The sequence below is a fragment of the Sphaeramia orbicularis genome, chromosome 15 (genome assembly GCF_902148855.1).
Source record: "Sphaeramia orbicularis chromosome 15, fSphaOr1.1, whole genome shotgun sequence".
NCBI classification, from domain to species: Eukaryota; Metazoa; Chordata; class Actinopteri; order Kurtiformes; family Apogonidae; genus Sphaeramia; species Sphaeramia orbicularis.
The window spans coordinates 9,230,912-9,253,643 of NC_043971.1; the positions used below are offsets into that span (position 1 = coordinate 9,230,912).

At 35.0% G+C, this 22,732-nt stretch overlaps 1 protein-coding gene across 1 annotated transcript in view; it reads right to left on the reverse strand.

Annotated features, from left to right (window-relative positions):
- Positions 1-21,298, reverse strand: part of LOC115434570 (adhesion G protein-coupled receptor A1-like) — a 123,432-nt gene extending 102,134 nt beyond the window's left edge. The window contains 1 exon segment of the mRNA XM_030156605.1: positions 21,176-21,298. Within this exon segment, the coding sequence (XP_030012465.1) occupies positions 21,176-21,225 (50 nt within the window). The 5' untranslated portion in view covers positions 21,226-21,298.
- Between the last annotated feature and the right edge of the window lie 1,434 nt (positions 21,299-22,732).

Below are 22,732 nucleotides of genomic sequence, written 5' to 3' on the forward strand. Positions count from 1 at the left end.
ATTGGTTATATTTGTTCAGATTATTCACATCTTTTTTGTTAAAGGATAGTTTGTAAATTTAAATATCTTAATAATTTATTATTTTTTGCACAAAAACAATGGGGAAAAAAATGAAGATGTCATTATTTATAGGCATAATATAATATTATTTTTTCACATGAAACCTAAAAGAATATCTGGAGTCATTATTTTTAGATTATTCTGCTGAAACTTTTCTTTTTGTTTAAGTGCAAAAAAATAACATTAATCCTTTCATGCATAGTGGTCACTACAGTGGACAGCTGTTCAAAGGTGTTCTCTTATATATTCACGGATTTTGTTGTTTTAGCTCATTATCAGCCAACGCAGTGGATGCTTATTGATCATTCCTTGCAATTCTCACCATTATTGTAACTTTTCTGTTATTGATCAACCTGATCTGCACTAACACATTTGAGTGTAAATCAATTGCTTATTATTGTTATTGGACTGTAATTAACTTTTTTTTTTTTAAACAAAAAGTTTTATTTTTTTTTGCATATTATCTCCATGAAATGACTAGTGACTAGTATTAGAGTATGTTAGAATGTGTAAAAACAATAGAATAGCAGCATTAAAAATGTTTTTATTTCATAGTTTTCACACAGTATATCAGTAAATATATGTTTCTTTGCTTCAAACATTTCCAGCTGAGTAGACATTTTTGGAACTCCATTTAAAATAGGTTCAGAAGAAAATTTTCAATTGTATTATTTTTTTTTTTTTTTCATGCTTAAAGAGGAAAAAAAAAACACTCAGGAAAACTAAAAATCTTGATTAAGGTTCTCATAATTCATGCCTGAAAGGGTTAAATTATGAAAATATTTACATTTACAACTATCTGAACAAAAAAAGATGTGAATAACCTAAAAAAAACTGAAATTTCTTAAGAAAAATACGTGCAATTTTAACGATATTCTGCCTCAACTTATCATTTCTACATGTGTGTTACAGATCAGATCTACAAAGGCACAAAACATTTAGTAACAGGCAGAAAAGAGTTAAAATTGCACTTAATTTTCTTTACACATTGCTTATATTTGTTCAGATTATTCACATCTTTTTTGTTAAAGGATAGTTTGTAAATTTAAATATCTTAATAATTTATTATTTTTTGCACAAAAACAATGGGGGAAAAAATGAAGATGTCATTATTTATAGGCATAATATAATATTATTTTTTAACATGAAACCTAAAAGAATATCTGGAGTCATTATTTTTAGATTATTCTGCTGAAACTTTTCTTTTTGTTTAAGTGCAAAAAATAACATTAATCCTTTCATGCATAGTGGTCACTACAGTGGACAGCTGTTCAAAGGTGTTCTCTTATATATTCATGGATTTTGTTGTTTTAGTTCAATATCAGCCAACGCAGTGGATGCTTATTGATCATTCCTTGCAATTCTCACCATTATTGTAACTTTTCTGTTATTGATCAACCTGATCTGCACTAACACATTTGAGTGTAAATCAATTGCTTATTATTGTTATTGGACTGTAATTAACTTTTTTGTTTTTTGTTTAACAAAAAGGTTCGGTTTTTTTTGCATATTATCTCCATGAAGTGACTAGTGACTAGTATTAGAGTATGTTAAAATGTGTAAAAACATCAGAATAGCAGCATTAAAAATGTTTTTATTTCATAGTTTTCACACAGTATATCAGTAAATATATGTTTCTTTGCTTCAAACATTTCCAGCTGAGTAGACATTTTTGGAACTCCATTTAAAATAGGTTCAGAAGAAAATTTTCAATTGTATTTTTTTTTTTTCATGCTTAAAGAGGAAAAAAAAAACACTCAGGAAAACTAAAAATCTTGATTAAGGTTCTCATAATTCATGCCTGAAAGGGTTAAATTATGAAAATATTTACATTTACAACTATCTGAACAAAAAAAGATGTGAATAACCTAAAAAAACTGAAATTTCTTAAGAAAAATACGTGCAATTTTAACGATATTCTGCCTCAACTTATCATTTCTACATGTGTGTTACAGATCAGATCTACAAAGGCACAAAACATTTAGTAACAGGCAGAAAAGAGTTAAAATTGCACTTAATTTTCTTTACACATTGCTTATATTTGTTCAGATTATTCACATCTTTTTTGTTAAAGGATAGTTTGTAAATTTAAATATCTTAATAATTTATTATTTTTTGCACAAAAACAATGGGGGAAAAAATGAAGATGTCATTATTTATAGGCATAATATAATATTATTTTTTCACATGAAACCTAAAAGAATATCTGGAGTCATTATTTTTAGATTATTCTGCTGAAACTTTTCTTTTTGTTTAAGTGCAAAAAATAACATTAATCCTTTCATGCATAGTGGTCACTACAGTGGACAGCTGTTCAAAGGTGTTCTCTTATATATTCACGGATTTTGTTGTTTTAGTTCAATATCAGCCAACGCAGTGGATGCTTATTGATCATTCCTTGCAATTCTCACCATTATTGTAACTTTTCTGTTATTGATCAACCTGATCTGCACTAACACATTTGAGTGTAAATCAATTGCTTATTATTGTTATTGGACTGTAATTAACTTTTTTTTTTTAAACAAAAAGTTTTATTTTTTTTGCATATTATCTCCATGAAATGACTAGTGACTAGTATTAGAGTATGTTAGAATGTGTAAAAACAATAGAATAGCAGCATTAAAAATGTTTTTATTTCATAGTTTTCACACAGTATATCAGTAAATATATGTTTCTTTGCTTCAAACATTTCCAGCTGAGTAGACATTTTTGGAACTCCATTTAAAATAGGTTCAGAAGAAAATTTTCAATTGTATTTTTTTTTTTTTTTTTTCATGCTTAAAGAGGAAAAAAAAAACACTCAGGAAAACTAAAAATCTTGATTAAGGTTCTCATAATTCATGCCTGAAAGGGTTAAATTATGAAAATATTTACATTTACAACTATCTGAACAAAAAAAGATGTGAATAACCTAAAAAAACTGAAATTTCTTAAGAAAAATACGTGCAATTTTAACGATATTCTGCCTCAACTTATCATTTCTACATGTGTGTTACAGATCAGATCTACAAAGGCACAAAACATTTAGTAACAGGCAGAAAAGAGTTAAAATTGCACTTAATTTTCTTTACACATTGCTTATATTTGTTCAGATTATTCACATCTTTTTTGTTAAAGGATAGTTTGTAAATTTAAATATCTTAATAATTTATTATTTTTTGCACAAAAACAATGGGGGAAAAAATGAAGATGTCATTATTTATAGGCATAATATAATATTATTTTTTCACATGAAACCTAAAAGAATATCTGGAGTCATTATTTTTAGATTATTCTGCTGAAACTTTTCTTTTTGTTTAAGTGCAAAAAATAACATTAATCCTTTCATGCATAGTGGTCACTACAGTGGACAGCTGTTCAAAGGTGTTCTCTTATATATTCACGGATTTTGTTGTTTTAGCTCATTATCAGCCAACGCAGTGGATGCTTATTGATCATTCCTTGCAATTCTCACCATTATTGTAACTTTTCTGTTATTGATCAACCTGATCTGCACTAACACATTTGAGTGTAAATCAATTGCTTATTATTGTTATTGGACTGTAATTAACTTTTTTTTTTTTAAACAAAAAGTTTTATTTTTTTTTGCATATTATCTCCATGAAATGACTAGTGACTAGTATTAGAGTATGTTAGAATGTGTAAAAACAATAGAATAGCAGCATTAAAAATGTTTTTATTTCATAGTTTTCACACAGTATATCAGTAAATATATGTTTCTTTGCTTCAAACATTTCCAGCTGAGTAGACATTTTTGGAACTCCATTTAAAATAGGTTCAGAAGAAAATTTTCAATTGTATTTTTTTTTTTTTTTCATGCTTAAAGAGGAAAAAAAAAACACTCAGGAAAACTAAAAATCTTGATTAAGGTTCTCATAATTCATGCATGAAAGGGTTAAATTATGAGAATATTTCCATTTACAACTATCTGAACAAAAAAGATGTGAATAACCTGAAAAAACTAAAATTTCTTAAGAAAAATAACTGCAATTTCAAAATCAAAAGTACTGAAAAATGGCCAAAACACGCTCAGACCCCTAAAACACCTTCACTAAAACAAGAGGAAGTTGCACTCATTTCCAAAACTTCATGGGTATTTTTTAGGGATGTCCGATAATATTGGCCCGATATTGGCATAAAAATGTAATATCGGTGAATATCGTTATCGTTTCTTTTGCCTCATTAAAACCAATAAAGTAATGCCTTGATTTGGCCGGCATTTACCAACGTGTAAATGAAACATTGTTTGTAGCTGAAAGAAATGCGCAGTTTTCAAAATTGTACAGTAGAGTTGCCACACTGTAATAGACTCATGGAGGGAGGGAAAGAAAATAAATAAATATGGCATTTTTTTCCACAACTTAAGTTGAAGTATGTATTCTTTGCACAGACAGTGTTCACATTTTGAAAGCCTTGTTGCATTTGAGAATGCATCCAATGGAGCATCACAATAAAATTAGGCATGGTGTGTTAATTCCATGACAGGAGATATGTGATGTTACCTAAAATTAGTTTAATATCCCACATATATCGGCAGCGGTATCGGTGGATATCGGAATCGGAAATTAAGCGTTGGACAATATCGGTTTTTGGCAAAAAAAGCCAATATCGGACATCCCTAGTATTTTTGTTCATGTCCTTGTAACGGTACAACTGAGGGTGTGTATGTTGTGTTATTCTTTGTGCATTCAGTCCTATGTGTGCAACATTGCTGTGACTTGTTGATTTGAATGATGTAACAAAAGTATTTCTTTCCCTTTAGTTCTGCACCTCAGGGCTACAAACCCACAGTTGGAATTCGCTGTGTAAAGAGTGGGAGTCATTATTCATATCAAACGGGGTATTTGAACAGCCTTGTTTACTGTGATGTTAGATTAAGCTGTGATTCAATCGGCTTACACAATATGACTTTATGTTCTTAAAAGATAGTTTTAGAAAGTTGACTCAGAAAAGGGGATGACTTCAAATGCTTGGCTTACCTCCAGAGACCCAGGAAAGTAAAAGTTTTTTTTTTTTTTTTTTTTTTTTTACATTAAATAATTGCCACGATTAGAAACAGCACGATGCTTTTCTAAGATGTAGTTTTATTTATTTATTTACTTATTTATTTATTTGACCCATAAAGACCCAGTGCTACTTTTGTGGCAGTTCTCAAATGCATTTTTCTGCAGATTTAAGCTTTCTCAAATGATTTATCACCATTTATTATAATTAAGGATGGGAATAAAAAAACAGTTCTTTTTGAGAACCGGATTCCAGTAGCTCGATTCCTTGGAATCGTTTGCCTGCCTGCTTAACACTTCTGCTTATCAATTCCGCCTTCATTGCGCATGTGCGATGACATCACACGTACTCTGCATTGTTTTGGTCAGAACGTAGCCAACATAGCGTTGAGGCAGAAACGGTCTGAAAAGACGACACCAGGTCCACTGGAACACTGTCAGAGCTTCCATTTCTACTAAAGGGTGGAATCCCTCCAATCTGTTCAAACATTGGTCCACAGCATGTGATTCATTTGATTCACTACTTAGCCACGCTTGTGAATCTAGCGGCAGAGTGAACTCCAGACCGTCATCCGCAACAAACGTCGTACCCCCTCAAATACAAGTTTCCAAAGGTAGGGAAAAGGAAATGAGGTGCACAACAACAGGAGACAGGCAGAGTCGAACCAGTTCCACGTAGTAGAAATGCGGCAATAGAGGAATTAGTAAAGTGTCTTTAGTTTCACTTTCACCCCCTCCACCCCCCCCCACCCCCCCCAACAAACTGAGCCTGGCATCATCTGTTATTATTACTTGTCCATACTGTATATGTTATATTTTCTGTGCAGAGATGGAAATATAAAAGACAGTTAATGCGAACACACCCGTTTGTACTCTTTTATTCCCTCACCCAATGAGAATCGATAAGAGAATCAATAAGAAATCACATCGATAAGCAAAATCGATAATGGAATCGGAATCGTTAAATTCGTATTAATTCCCATCCCTAATTATCACATTATCCTCTATATTTTGCATTTTTTTCAGTGAAAATCATGTATTTCCATCTATTGAATTACTGATCATGGTGTTACGACCCATAGGTGGGTCATTATGTCACTCCATGGGTGTGTCCATTTTTCTTTGGTGTGAGTGGATTATGTGTTCCAGGTACCGAGCCAGATTACCCCCTGTGATTGGAGCAGCGGCTGGAGGCGGACCTTTAAAGACCGCGGAGCTGGGCTGGACCGGTGTCGCACTTTCCTCCACTCCCAACCCCACCTTCATTCTGCCAGTGTTCCTGGTTCAGCAGTAGGGGAGGGCTGCCCTGTTTGTTTTGTCTCGTTTTCTCCTGTTTTTGATAAGGAAGGTTAGATCTTGTATTTTGGTTTCTTTATTTTGCAGGTCAGCTTCATTTCTCGGTAGTTCAGTTTTGTTTGTTGTTTTGGCCAGAGCCCACCCCGAAGTTTCAGTTGCCTTTTTGTTCAGTTTTTAGCATCTTTATGTTGCACCTTGTAAATAAATCACTTTTTGTTAAACTTGCACAACCCATGTCCGGGGTTTCTCTCTGTGGCTTGGGAGTGAGGAAAGGTGAACACACTTTTCATGTTGCACCTTAGGGTCCCCTAGCCGGGGCGTAACAATGTAAATGTTCATAACCCAGATTAAAGTTGAGGGTTTTAACACATAGAAATAGAGAAAACTAAAGAAAATGGGACTTTTTCAGTAAAATCTATCATTAACTGAACATAAACCAAGTGTCTCCATGCACTGTCATTTATTAAACTCCATGGGTTTAACTGGTGAATCAATGTTGTAGAAGATGATGGTGTTTCCATGGTAACTACGGAGCCTCTGAATGTCCAGAAAAACACATGTGATGCTGTTGAAAAGCTGAGAAACTGAATTTTAAAATAATTATTTACATGTTTTGATAGGATTAGTAGATCAACAGGTATTAAACATTTTAGATCAGTAGATGGTTTCGGTCGCCAGTGGCTGTTTAGGTCTTTATGGGTTAATACATTTTTTCTACGGAATATCCTCTGCACTGGACAGCGTTTTTTTTTTTTGTTTGTTTTGTTTTTTTTATTATTAATTTATTAATTTTTTGAAGTAAAGCTGTAAAACTCTTGTCCCCCACAGAGGACACATTGCTTTACTGGGTCCCAGGAGGTTAAGATTTCATTTCTCTCAACATGAGTACAGTAACCGAATAAGAATATCAGGCCTAAAAATACACACAGCACCACTCATATTTTTAAAAAAAAAAGATGCGATACCACCCACCATGATGCTTATTTTCTTCATATATTTGACTATAATCACAGATCGTACCCCTCAGTTGCTGGCAGACAAAGCTAAAACAGCACATATAGTATGCATATATATTCATACATGCGTGTATGTAACGGCGTCAGTGAGCCGAAGTGAAGAAAATTCAACATGCCTGAACTCCAGTGGCTGTCCTCCATCATCCTCCCTCGCATTCTGCCCATTTAACACGCAGTCCCACTGCTTCACGGCTTGGCTACTGTCAGTCAGCTGGAGTGATACTACACAAGTAAAGTGTTACTAAACAGAGATGTGCTGGGGAGCGCCTGGGGGGAGGTGCGGAGGAGGAGGAGGTGTTGGAGTTTGTTAATGCGAGTGGCATGGAAAGAAAAAACCCTCCAACAATCCCCCGTGTGTGACAGGCATCTGCGTCGGTCACAGAGAAACAGGCTTCATATTTTAAACATGGGCTTGTTCCTGTTCAGGGGCTTTGCACTTATTTGTCGAACCAAAAATGGCCAAAAAACTCTTAAATACAGGGTTTCTACAAGTGAAATTTCAGACTTTTTTTTTACGATGGCCGACAGGTGCAAATGTGTGTCATATACAGAAACGATATAAACTCACATAAACTATAAACTTTAATATTTATATGCACTTTAAATATTTACTACAAATACAACGATCAATAAATGTGATAATATCTTCTTATTAATGAATTAATTACAATAATATTTTATTTTATGCATACTTCTATGTTATAACTAGATATTCACTTGTTCAGACAATGTTCCCGAGCAGTGGCGGCTGCTTGTCTTTCAGACAGGGGAAGCTCATTTTTGGCTTACATCAAAAAAATTGTCAAGTTATTTAAAGATAAATTCAGCCCTCCATTCTATTAGCATTGTCTGCCATCGTGTGCACCTTGCTAGATAGCTACTTCACTCCGACCTAGCCAACAGAATGATTGATTTAACTATCTACAAAACGATATTAAACTCGGGCAAGAAATGATTAAATTCTGTAACTGAAACAAGAAAACGTTTAAATTATGTTAAATTGAAACAAGGAAGCACAATGAGTGTGTTTTATTTACAGTGCAAGAAATGAACAAGTCATTTCGTAGTGGTTTCTCTCTCCATTTCACAGCAGAATGTGCGACGGTATTAAACTGAACTGTGTCAGTGAAGGAGTAGATCTCAAAACAGCTGTCAATCAAACGGGATTCAGCCTTTTGACTGATCCTCCAATCAGCAAGTGGAAGCCCAGCGCCCAGCCCGGCCGAGCTCCGCCCACAGCTCCATTCACCCCCAGAGATGCCCGGTGTCCGGGGGCGGGACAACATCGTGGCATTTATCCAATTAGCGTCCAGTTCTGAGGCAATGAAAAAAACTGTTCCACTCAGTCCCACTGAAGCCCAGAGACGCCCGCAGTCTACGGACAAATGCACTGAGCAGAGATCGAATGAGAAAACAGAGACACGGGAATGTATGAGAAGTGAACAACATCGAGTCCGTTGATTTGTGATGAAGCTGATTCTGAACAAAGTCGTCTGTGAGATGAACGTGTTCTAACACATTTGTAGTCAATGAAATGTCAACACAACCGAACATATTTAACCATTTAATTTTCATAATTTTAGGTGAAGTCGAGCTCTCTTGCAGTCTGTGAGAAATTGCCACAGACAGACAGACAGACAGACAGACAGATAGATAGACAGACAGACAGCAGACAGACAGACAGATAGATAGACAGACAGACAGATAGAAAGAACAATATAAAAATTTCATATCACGGTTATTATTATCGCGGCATTATTGAAATGTGCTCAAAATGTTCAAAAAGTACTTATATACACACTGAAATTATCTATCTATCTATCTATCTATCTATCTATCTATCTATCTATCTATCTATCTATCTATCTATCTATCTATCTATCTATCTATCTATCTATCTATCTATCTATCTATCTATCTATCTACAGTCTACTCTCGTTAAACCGCCCGCCGTTATACCGCCATTTCCGCCTATCGCCATCCGCCAGCCCAGTTCCATGCACAAACAACACTTATACCATTGATTTCCCGACCGTTATACCGCCAGCGTGATTGCCATCGAGTACACATAAATTTTAACAATGCACTGAAACAAACGCGCCAGACGCTGATCGCGACAAGCTACGAGTAGGTCTACGGAACGGCCACCGTTCATTTATCGCAGAACACTCAGTAGGTCAGGATGTCGGGAAGAGGACGTGGGATTAAGCCAAAGCCTCAAGATGATGGGGTGTCATTTCCCGACACGGTATAATAATGCTTAAAATGTTTCCCCACTTTAAATGATCCCTTACAACATAACAGAATCAAGATTTATTTAGAAATGCAATTAGAACGGGTTAACGGAGGCAGCATAGACATCATATAGTAAAGACATGCACATTATGGACGCAACCCGTTGTAACGCCAATTTCGCTATACCGCCAATTTGGCCGTGAACGGAAGTTGGCGGTATAACGAGAGTAGACTGGATCTATCTATCTATGTATCTATCTGATCAAATATCAGTAAAGCTCAGTCTGAATCTGAGTGCAAAGGAGGAAACTTGAATCACTTGTAGATCCTCTGTCTTCGTTCCTACATCGTCCATACTGGGCTGATGTTTGAATAGACCCGTTAGTTACACCTTTACAGTTTTACTCACTGTCAGGTAGAATGGCTGCTATTTTTACAAGCGCGGTGAACACTATAAAGTGACAGAGTGAGTTTCATTAGTGCATTATCGCACTAAAAAGGTGTTCAAACTATTGAATATCTGTAAAGCTGGAAAATGACTGTACTTCGGAAACTGCAAACACTAAATGGCACTTAAAACCGAGCCCACTGCAGGTCGAATCTACAGTATATATGCTGCAAAGCTAAATCTGGAATTACAGATATTCTTCTTGCTCCTCAGCTGGATTGAAATCCGCTCATATGTCTGTTTCTGTTCATATACCTATTCAAGCTGCAGTGCTTAGTCTTTTTCCAATAATTGCAGTTCAACTAGATTCCGTTTTTTAGACTTTATTTTCAGGCTGTAGAAAATCTATCCAGTGATGCAGACTTTGGCTAATCGTCAGTGTTTCCAGGTTGGTAGAGGGGTTTAATAGACCACTGACACCTGAAATTACCAGATTCAGTCAGACATGACTCCGCTGCCCTACTCTGTACCTTCAAACTCAACACAGAGGCTTAGAAAAGTGGCTTTTTTTCTTTATTGCAGAGTGAAAATGCATCAAATCATTTATCTTTACATTTAATCTTCTGGTTTAGACCAAGAGAGGAGGGTCTATTCCCAAATTCTGGTGTTCTTTCCCTGGTTTTGGCCTTTGCACCTTTAAGGGGAATTCATTTATTTGTGTTGTTTTGTGTGGAAGTGTTAATGCTTCCAGGCCACAAAAGGAACGAGATGGACATTATATTGTATTAAGATATAATAGTTATTTCCATTTTATATCAATGTACTTTCAAGTTTTAACTCATAAAGACCCAGTGCTACTTTTGTGACTGCTCCCAAATGATTTTTTTTCTATATATTTAACCATTTTTAAGTGATTTATTACCATTTATGACAATATTATCCTCTTTATTTGGAATTTTTCAATGTAAATCATGTATTTTCCTACATTTAATTCACTAATCATGTAGATGTTCATGAAAACTTAAGAGTTAATTCAAAGGTTATTATATCAGAAACAGAAAAAAAAAAACCTGAAATATTTTTTTTGTAAGTGATTTATCATCATTTATGACAATATTATCCTCTTTATTTGGCATTTTTCAATGTAAATCATGTATTTTTCTACATTTAATTCACTAATCATCTAGAGCAGTGGTTCTTAACCTGGGTTCGATCGAACCCTAGGGGTTCGGTGAGTCAGTCTCAGGGGTTCGGCGGAGGTCAAGACACACACTCGACTCATTAGTCGGGTGTGTGTGTCGGGCTAGGTCCGTGTAAACAAACGGCTTCGGAGACTCTTTCTGTGATTGACATCCAATATACGCGGTGTATTGTTGTTGCTTATAGCACTACAACACATCCAGAAGTGTTTATAATCTCTTCCACTCGTCTGACGATGAATTATTTGAGTATTTTCCACATTGTTGTGATGACTTTTGCTACTTCCTTTTAACCACGGAGGCAGACATGTGTAGCGTTTGTTTACATTTTTCGGTCACTGCACTGGTCAGTTACAATCATGTGACAACCGACGCACCGTCGCGGACGGAGAAATCGTATTACGCTAAAGCCGAGCTAGTGCCATAATAAAACAACGATCACAAAAATACTGAAGGAGTAACGAGAACTTTTTTTGATACACTACATGCAATTATCTTTTTTTATGTCAAAATTGCGTGGTTCGAAAAGTTCGGGGCGAGATGAAACGAAAACCGGGTTGACCTGATGGCCTACACATACATATACACAACAGCAGAAGTCACACTGATTTGCAGTAAATATTCATTATAATTGTAGCCTGATGGAAAATGGGTGATGGGTGTGTGTTAAAATGTTAAAAATGATAAATAGCATAAATACAATAAGTTCATTATTGGAATACATAAGGTTAAAAATTAAAACCATTTCAGTGTGGTAGTATTAAAAAAGGTCATGTCTTTGTGAAAAGGTATGTAATTTGCTGTGAGTTCATGCACTGTATTGGTTTTGTTCTTTGAACACAGTGATGTTAATGCACGGTTCATTTTGTGCACCAGTAAAACATATACCTGTGTCTTGAATTTGAAAAAAATCATATTTTATTTTTTAATAAAGAGGGGTTCGGTGAATGCGCATATGAAACTGGTGGGGTTCAGTACCTCCAACAAGATTAAGAACCACTGATCTAGATGTTCATAAAAAGTTAAGAGTTAATTCAAAGGTTATTATATCAGAAACAGAAAAAAAACCAACCTGAAATATATATATATATATTTTAAGTGATTTATCATCATTTATGATAATATTATCCTCTTTATTTGGCATTTTTCAATGTAAATCATGTATTTTCCTACATTTAATTCACTGATCATGTAGACGTTCATGAAAACTTAAGAGTTAATTCAAAGGTTATTATATCAGAATCAGAAAAAAAAAAAAAAAACTGAAATAAAACAATTTTTAAGTGATTTATCACCATTTATGACAATATTACCCTCTTTATTTTGCATTTTTCCATGTAAATCATGTATTTTCCTACATTTAATTCACTAATCATGTAGATGTTCATGAAAACTTAGAGTTAATTCAAAGGTTATTATATCAGAAACAGAAAAAAAAAAAACCTGAAATAAAACAATTTTTAAGTGATTTATCACCATTTATGACAATATTACTCTCTTTATTTTGCATTTTTCAATTTAAATCATGTATTTTCCTACATTTAATTCACTAATCATGTAGATGTTCACGAAAACTTAACAGTTAATTCAAAGGTTATTATATCAGAAACAGAAAAAAAAACCCTGAAATTAAAATTTTTTAAGTGATTTAATCACCATTTATGACAATATTATGCTCTTTATTTTGCATTTTTCAATGTAAATCATGCATTTTCCTGCATTTAATTCACTAATCATGTAGATGTTCATAAAACTTAAGAGTTAATTCAAAGGTTATTATATCAAAAACAGAAAAAAAAACCTGAAATGAAATTTTTTTAAGTGATTTATTACCATTTTTTTAAAAAAAAGAAATAGTCGATCCACACATGCACACCGCTCGGGGTGCTTGGCGGAGGTTTGTGTTCTCTGAACACTCGTTAAAGATATGCATTTTGAGGGGTTTTGCTGCCTGCATTTTTCATTATGGACCAGTACAGACCAGATCAGGACTTGCGAATCAGTTAGCAGGCGCAAATTCACAGGACAAGTATTTGAATTGTTGTGGATGAGGCCACGTGTGTGAGTCTGATAAAACACACCAAAAAAAATAGAGTGACAAACCGTTAAAAAAGGGGTCGAAAGGTGTCAGTGGTCATAATGACAGATCAGCGTCAGAGGGGACACTTGGCTCTGCACTAACTTCCAATTAATTATTATTTAACTAATTACCAAGTTTCAACTTTTTCTGCTGTATGGAACAACCTTCAAACTGTTTAATTTAAAAAGAAATAGTCGATCCACACATGCACACCGTTCGGGGTGCTTGGCGGAGGTTTGCGTTCTCTGAATGCTTGTTTTGTTATTGATTTTTTTCTTATAATGACAATACTCAACGATGTACAGGGGTTGGACAAAATAATGGAAACACCTTAAAAAATCAACAAAATATAATTTCATATGGTGTAGGTCCGCCTTTTGCGGCAATTACAGCCTCAATTCTCCGAGGTATTGATTCATACAACTTGTGAATTGTTTCCAAAGGAATTTTAAGCCATTCTTCAGTTAGAATACCCTCCAACTCTTTTAGAGACGATGGCGGTGGAAATCGACGTCTTACTTGAATCTCTAAAACTGACCATAAATGCTCAATAATGTTGAGGTCTGGGGACTGTGCCGGCCATACGAGATGCTCAACTTCATTAGAATGTTCCTCATGCCATTCTTTAACAATTCTAGCTGTATGGATTGGGGCATTATCATCTTGAGGTGAAGGTGCTTCCATTATTTTGTCCAACCCCTGTACACATTTAAATGAGTGTAAGTGGTGTGTCAGGTGAAAAGGATAAGCAAAAAATAAGCTTCTGCTTCTGGCCTGTTCCTTTTTTTGTTTTTGTGTTTATTGTGGTTTTTGTACTGTGTGTGGTGATTACTGTACAAACCAAAATAAACCATTCATTCATTCATCATCAGATATTTTTAAATGCTATTTACAGAATATATCTTAAGAATGCTTTACAGGTACTAAATTGTGTCTGTCTCTGTAGCGTTTTCTTGTTTTTTTTTTCCCTCCAGTCAATACTGCAGTGCATGACAGTAAGTGATGCTGCTGCTCGGAGCTCCACATGCTGTCATCAGTGTCTGACTGCAGAAGGACGCACCCTGTCTCCGTCCCAGGTGTCACAGATGGATGGAAGCTGCAAACGATGGTGCACTTCAATACTATTGGATAAATCTGTGCTTTGGTTGCAGTGATAGAGGGAAAAACATAAATAAAACCCAGTATATCTGTTGAAGGAAATATCACTTAAATGCTAACTAGAATGATATTTCTTGAAAATGTGACATTTGAGACATTTCCTGTTTCCTTTATATTAAAATTGATGGAAAGCTATTATAGTAATACCAAATTAATGTCATACACATGATAAAGTGACTGATGCTCCACAAGAGGAACATATGATGAATTAGTATTCTGCGATAATACAACATTCAGGGTCCCCACTGCTTTAACCCATAAAGACCCAAACATCCACCGTCGAACAAAAGCATCTACTGATTTAAACTGTTGATCCATTAATCCTATCAATACATGTAAATAACTGAGGTAAAATGCAGTTTCTCAGCTTTAAATCATAATCAGATATGACCCATTTGGATGTTCAGAGGCTTCGTAGTTACCGTGGTAACACTGTCATCTTTTACAACAGGGGTACTTGGAAGAAGCCCAAGGGGTAATTGAATTTTTTTTGGAAAAATGCATTAAATAAGTCATCATGTACTGAATACAAAATATTTAATGAGAATTAATGATGAAACATTAAAAAAACAAAAAAACAAAACACAAATACATTTATATAATAGTTTTATTGTCAATCATCTTGTTTAAGCTTTGACAACATTTTAAGAACATTTCTATTTTATATTATTTGAAATGAGTTTATTTGAGCAGCTAAGTAATTATTTTTTGTTGATGAATGGTTCATTTATTTATTAATGACCAATTTATCTAAGAGGGAACTTTTCAGTTTACATTGTGCACACAAAATTTACTGTAGAAAATGTGTTATTTCTACATATTACAGTTAAATATATGTTTGTTTACAAAGTTTTGTAATTATAAACAGACAACTTTGGCCAGTGGTTCCCAACCTTTTTAACTCGTGACCCCATTTTAACATCACACATTTCTGGCAACCCCAGACATTCAAAATGGAGACTTTTTATTTTTGCTAAAATTTGTTCGTTTTTAATCATGTAATAGCTCTCTATACTATGTTGCAAATAAACGTTAATTTTAGATGATATTTAGTCTATATAATGTATATAATTATGGACGGAGGCAGAAAAGCCAGGTGTAGATTACTGCACAAAGTGAGAATTTTATTTTCCGTGGTCAGGATATGTACAGTCAGTCCAGCTTGGATTTCCAAGGCTGAGAATTAATACTGAACAAACAAGAACTCAAACTATGAATTATGAAAGAGCTGCAGCATCTGAAACTGACCACAATGAATATTTGACAGATAAACAGAACCACAAAGCTGCAGTTTCAGCTTCACAGTTTGTCATGTCATTTGTGTTTTGTGATTGTCTCTGTCAACTCACCATATATTTTTTATTAGTAAATTTTTATTTTTTATCAATTACTAGAAATTTCAGGCGACCCTATTTGAATTACAGGCGAAAAACACTGCCTTTGGCACAGGAACAAATTTTGCCTAATTTTTTCAATCAAAAATGCTGAAGCGCAAAAAAAAAAAAAAAAAAGCTAAATATCACTCCTTTAAGTTCATCAGAATCAGAATTAACTTTATCGACCACCTTTGTGAACACAAACAAAAAAGGAAACTGTTCCTGAACCATGGAACCTTCAGCTCTAAAGACCAGAACTAACAACCGTCTTCTCACCGAAAGCTCATTCCTGATCCAGCGAGAGGAGACACTTTTAGCCAAAAAACATTGAACTTGAATTTCTTTGAATACTGTTGATGAATAGTTGAGTTTTGTTGATGCTAACAGTAATTTTACTTCACAGTGTGGATATGGTGCTAACTTTTCATTTCACAATCCCATTTGTGTATCTCCGCATGAATAAAAAGCAAACAAACAATTATTATAAATGGTTGAATATCAATAAAATAAAAAATAAAATAAAAAGATACTTTTCATGTATTTACAGAAGCCTTCATTGTTAACATTACGCAACATTGTATGAATGCTGTGGTCCAAGTGAAAACTCTACTAAAAACTTGAATTATAATAAATAAATAAATGAATGAATGAATGAATGAATAAATAAATAAATAAATAAATAAATAAATGGTTGAATATGGAAGATCTGTGTGTCCTCAAGGGAAAAAAAAAATACTGAAGCGAGAGTTGGGTGTACTGGGCTAAAAAAGTATATTTCAGGGGGCACTCCACTGTAAAAAGTTGAGAACCACTGATCTACAACATTGATTGACCAGTAAAACCCATGGAAATGAATGACAATAGATGGAGACACTGGGTTTATGTCCAGTTAATGATATATTTTACTGAAAAAGTCACCTTTTTATATAATAACCTTTGACTTTACTCTGAGCTTTTATGAACATTTTCATAATCAGTCAATTAAACATCGGAAAATAAATGATTTTCACTGGAAAAAACGCTAAATTCAGAGGATGATATTATAATAAATGGCGATAAATCACTTAAGGAGTGTGAAATACAGGGAAAAATTCATTTAGGAACTTAGACAAAAGTCCCACTGGGTTCTTATGGGTTAATACCAGCATCTACAGCCGACAAACCATAGAAGAACACAGAGACCACTGCAAAACTACAAGAGCCGCAAAGTACTTCCTCTGGCCTCATCTCCATATGGAATTAATGGAACAAAGGTGGGTTAAGTACTCCTGAGAAATCCATTAAAAGCATGTGTTTAGGTAAAGTGCCTAACACCTCGCACACACACGCACACACACACGCACACACACACACACACAGATTTGTGTGTGCGTTTTATATCCGCTTAGTCAGACAGGCTGCAGTGCTTTACGCCAGCCTAAAGCATCTGACTCACACCACACTGAGCCTCGGATCTGTGACAGAGGAGTCAAAAATGAACTGTAAACTATGAAGGTAAAGCTGAGAAATGAAGAGATTACATAAGTGCGTGTCTAAGCGTCCAGACGTAGAAATGAAGTTGGAATAGTGATGTTAACCCATAAAGACCCAAGCATCCACTGAACATCCAAACTATCTAGTCATGAAAACTGTTTCAAACCTGTTTTTCCACTAATCCTATCAATACATGGAGCATATTTAACCCATAAAGACCCAAATATACACCAGTATCCAAAAGCATCTACTGATCTAAAATGTTTAATAACTTTAGAGCCACTAATCCAATCAATACATGTAAATAATTGGTGAAAAATACAGTTTGTCATCTTTTCGTGGTCATCACAAAGAAAATGGGGGACGCAGCCTTTACTAACTATGCAACAAAGTTATGGAATACAATTCCAAAAGACATTAGAGAAGCCAGTTCACTGAATATATTTAAAACCAAATTAAAAACATTTTTATTCTCATCAGCCTTTGAAAGGAGATAAAAATGGGGTCACAATTCAGGAACCAGGAATGTGCGCTGTTTTTATTTTTATTTTATTTTATTGTATGTCTGTTTTTATTTTTTATTTTATTGTATTTCAAATTTCATCTTATTTCTTGCACTTCAAAAATTCTATGCATAATCAAATATTTTAATGTGCGCTGTTTTTATTTTTATTTTATTGTATTTCTCTCAAATTTCATTTTATTTCTTGATGTATAATCAAATCTTAATGTATTTTAATATTGTATTTTTTCAATCAATGTGAAGCACTTTGGGCTACAATTTCTGTATGAAAGGTGCTATACAAATAAAGTTTATTATTATTTTATTATATTATTTATTATTATTATTATTTAATATTATCAGATATGACCCATTTGGACGTTCAGAGGCTCTGTAGTTACTATGGAAACACTGTTATCTTCCTCAACATTCATTCACCAGTAAAACCCATGGAGTTGGATCAATGACAGTGGATGGACACACTTGTTTTATGTTAAATTATTCATATATTCTACAGAAAATATAGGCTCCTGTAGTCCAACGGCATATTTAAAGACATTAATTGACATTCGTTTGACCTTTCAAGGTCACACAAGGTCAAAGTTCATGGCACCAAATGAAAGCCCATATGTGACTTCCTATCTATTGCCAATAGTATTTATATCAATATCTTCAACTGTTTTCAAGTTATAGCACTTTGAAAATGTGTCCCCTTCTAAACCAATGGGGATTTTTCAAATTTCAAATATTCATAAAAAATTCAAAAATCTATATTTTCCAATTCTTTGACCAAACTTGGTAGACCTTACCGCAAAGATATTCCACAACAAATATCAAGTCACTCTGACTGATGGTTTCTGAGAAAAAAAAATCTTGAAAAATTGTTAATGGACGATGGACACCAACTGATACCAATAGTCCATCTGACCTTTCTGTTGGACTAAAAAATTCACTTTTTCTTCAGTTTTGTCTTTTTATGACATAACAACCCTCAATTTTAATCTGAGCTTTATGAACATCTACATGATCAGTGAATTAAATATCGGAAAATACCAGATCTTTACTGAAAAACCCAAATTACAGACGGCCTGATCACAATCAAGGTGTAGAAGTATATTTGCATCAGTTATTAATCCGTTTTGCAAAAAGATACCCCCAAAACCATTCCCACAATGTTTCTTTGGCCATCTTATTACTAGATCTTGCAATCCTCCAAATTTGAAGAAAATCGGATAAAAAATGGCGACCCAATGAACGTGAAAACATGTGCACAATTTTATTGTTATAAGAGAGCAAAATTATTGTACATAATGTTTTGTAACACAATAAATAATTACTACTCTCCTGTCTTTTTTATTACAAAATACACACATCACATTGGTTTTCATGTATTGATCATTTTTGTTGAACAGCTGTTTGATTATCAATTCTCATTTTCAGTATTAAGACAATCCACCATTTTGTTGTGAAAACTCTTCTTTTACAGCCCTTTAATTGTAATAACTTAATAGGAGCCTGTTATTTCAGTATTATTATGACTAAATATGCACAACTAGACAGATTTTGGTCTGCTCCCTGGCTGCAGAAAATTTGGTAACAATGTGGCAAACGGATGTTTACGTCGAACCGCATGTTTTCAATGGTGCGTTGTTCACCAAAATTCATGTAGTGTCCATACACCAGTATACTTCCATCAATAATATGGTGTATATGCCTTATAGATATATTGTTATAACTTGTTCACAAATGTTTATTTCCTCCTGTACCAGGAAGACTTAGTTACAGATCTAACAGAGATGCGACCATGTGGTAAACCAGATTTCCATTCCAGTCTTGTAGAGTCCGTACACCAAGTAGTGTCCGTACACCATATCAAAATATGTGGGTCTAAGTTTATTGTTTCTGTCAATATATGGAATTTTTCAGCACGCATGCTTTGGACACGACATCTATGCAATAAACAATGCATGATTATCCTGAGTGCTGTAGGCAGTAAATATGGAGGCTATTAGGCTGGAGTGTCCGTACACCCAATAATTTCTGATTTGACAGGGGTACAAGCCTGCGAAATTTTTAGTAGACACTATAATACAGAAATATTTTGGACTTTAAAAGAGAAATATCAGACAAATAAAACACCCTGTCTGATTTTTTGATAGAGCATTATTATTTTTTATTTATATGTGCACCCTTCCTGTTACCCTTGATTGTGATCAGGCCGAATGCACTTTTGTCACTAGGCATCTCTCAGTCAAAATAACATCAGCGTTAACTTCAATGTTAGCGTAAACAAACCAAGTGTGTAATATTAGCGATCACTTTAGCTGTAGTGTTATGGACAGTGTTATCGGTGTTAGCGTTAACTTCACTGTTAGTGTAAACAAAGGAAGAGTGTAATATTAGTGATCACTTTAGCTGTAGTGTTATTGGTGTTAGCATCAGCGTTAACTTCACTGTTAATGTAAACAAACCAAGTGTGTAGCATTCGTGATCACTTTAGCTGAAGTGTTATGGACAGTGTTATTGGTGTTAGCGTTAGCTTAACCGTTAGTGTAAACAAACAAAGTGTGTGGCATTAGTGATCACTTTAGCTGTCGTGTTATCTACAGGGTGGGGAAGCAAAATTTACAATATTTTGAGGCAGGGATTGAAAGACAGTGTATGACCAATTAGTTTATTGAAAGTCATGAGAATTTATTTGCCACAAGAAAACTGACATAATAGAAAATGTTTTTATTCTATGTGTCCTCCTTCTTTCTCAATAACTGCCTTCACACGCTTCCTGAAACTTGCGCAAGTGTTCCTCAAATATTGGGGTGACAACTTCTCCCATTCTTCTTTAATAGTATCTTTCAGACTTTCTCGTAATAGTTTTGCTCATAGTCATTCTCTTCTTTCCATTATAAACAGTCTTTATGGACACTCCAACTATTTTTGAAATCTCCTTTGGTGTGACGATTGCATTCAGCAAATCACACACTGTTTGACGTTTGCTTTCCTGATTACTCATATGGGCAAAAGTTTCTGAAAAGGTATGGATAATAGTGTTAGGTATGATTATGACATCAATATATGTTTGGTTTCAAAACAATTGACATAGTGCCTGCTGAGAAAAAACAACTAAATGTTCATTGTAAATTTTGCTTCCCCACCCTGTATATGTGCACCCTTTCTGGTACCCTTGGTTGTGATCAGGCCGTGACGATAATATTACAATAAATGGTGATAAATCACTTAAAAAAGGTTCAATACGGGACAAAAATTAATTTGGGAATGGTCTCTAAAGTAGCACTGACTCTTTATGGATTAAATTAAAGCCCCAGAAGCTGAAGGGTCTCAAAGTTTACGAGCGTACTTGAACGGTAACCACGGCAATGGCGTCTTCTTACCTGTGGTGCACGATGTAGGTGATGATGGAGGCGAAGAGGCAGAGCAACATGACCGCCGTGCAGGCATACACGACCGGGTGCAAAAACTCCCCAGGGTACGTGGGGAAAGACAGCGCCTTCTTCAGATCCTGAAGGCAGAAAAGGGAGAAAACAGTGGGGATCAGACAAACATCAGAAAAAAAAACAATCAGTAAGAAAAGAAGCAGGCCCTGCACTGCACAAAATCCACTCAAAGACCAATGATGAGTTCTCTATATGCACAGGCACAGTATACAGCACCCGGCAGATATGTGAGCACAATACAAATGAACGTCAAGGAAATGTCTTGGAGTTAGAGCACCATCCAAATCAGCATAAAAGAGTAACAACCCTGTCGAGTCAATATTCTATCCCCCTGCATTTACATTTTGCATTTCAGGCATTTAGCTGACACTCTTTAGCTGGAGCGGATGAATGCAACAATAGCGTAAGCTCCCTAGTCTGCCAACATAAAAATCAAAACAAAAATGGATTGGAGCCAGGCGAAAGGGGACAAAAATGAAAACAAAGTTAAGTCGCTTTTTGTGTAAAATGACATATTGTTAACCGACGCTCATTAAGCTCATATCAAAATCACACGCCACTTTCTTATATTATATAGCAAGTTATGACAGCTGGAGCTTAAACGCTGCTTTGTACAGACTACTTTTCTAATGCGACTTACTCTTTATTTCTAACCAGATCGCAGTGTTTCTCAACCTTAGAGCGGGTCGTCCACTAACCGAAGGGTTGGTGGTTCGAATCCTGCTCTGTCCTAGTCATGTGCTGTTGTGTCCTTGGGCAAGACACTTCACCCTCCTTGCCTCCAGTGCTGCTAATCACACTGGTGTATGAATGCGTATGAATGTTTGGTGGTGGTCGGTGGGACCGTAGACGCGAATCGGCAGCCACACTTCCGTCAGCCTGTCCCAGAGCAGCTGTGGCTACATATGTAGTTTACCACCACCAGAGTGTGAATGTGAGAGTGAATGAATAATGGATCCACTGTACACGCTTTGAGTGTGCGTTCATAGAAAAGCACTTCATAAATCTTTCATTCGTTCATTCATTATCTGAACCCACTTTATCCTCACTAGGGTCTCGGGGGTCACTTGGAGCCTATCTCAGCTACTTATGGGTGAAGGCGGGGTACACCCTGGACAATGAATGAATGAATGAATGAATGTTTTATTATTGTGTCTTGCATAAAAAAAACATGTCCAGCCCTTACATGGGCTTAGAAGACACCAAAAATACAAACCAAAAATCAAACACTGTCAAGCCTGCCACCGGACGATAGTCTGGTTACCTCCGCCAAGGGGGTTATGTTTTTGCCAGGGTTTGTTTGTTTGTCTGTCTGTCTGTTTGTCTGTCCGTTAGTGTGCAACATAACTCAAAAAGTTATGGACAGATTTTGATGAAATTTTCAGGGTTTGTTGGAGATGGGATAAGGAAGAAATGATTAAATTTTGGTGGTGATCGGGGGTGGGGGGGCCCATTTCCAACAAACCCTGAAAATTTCATCAAAATCTGTCCATA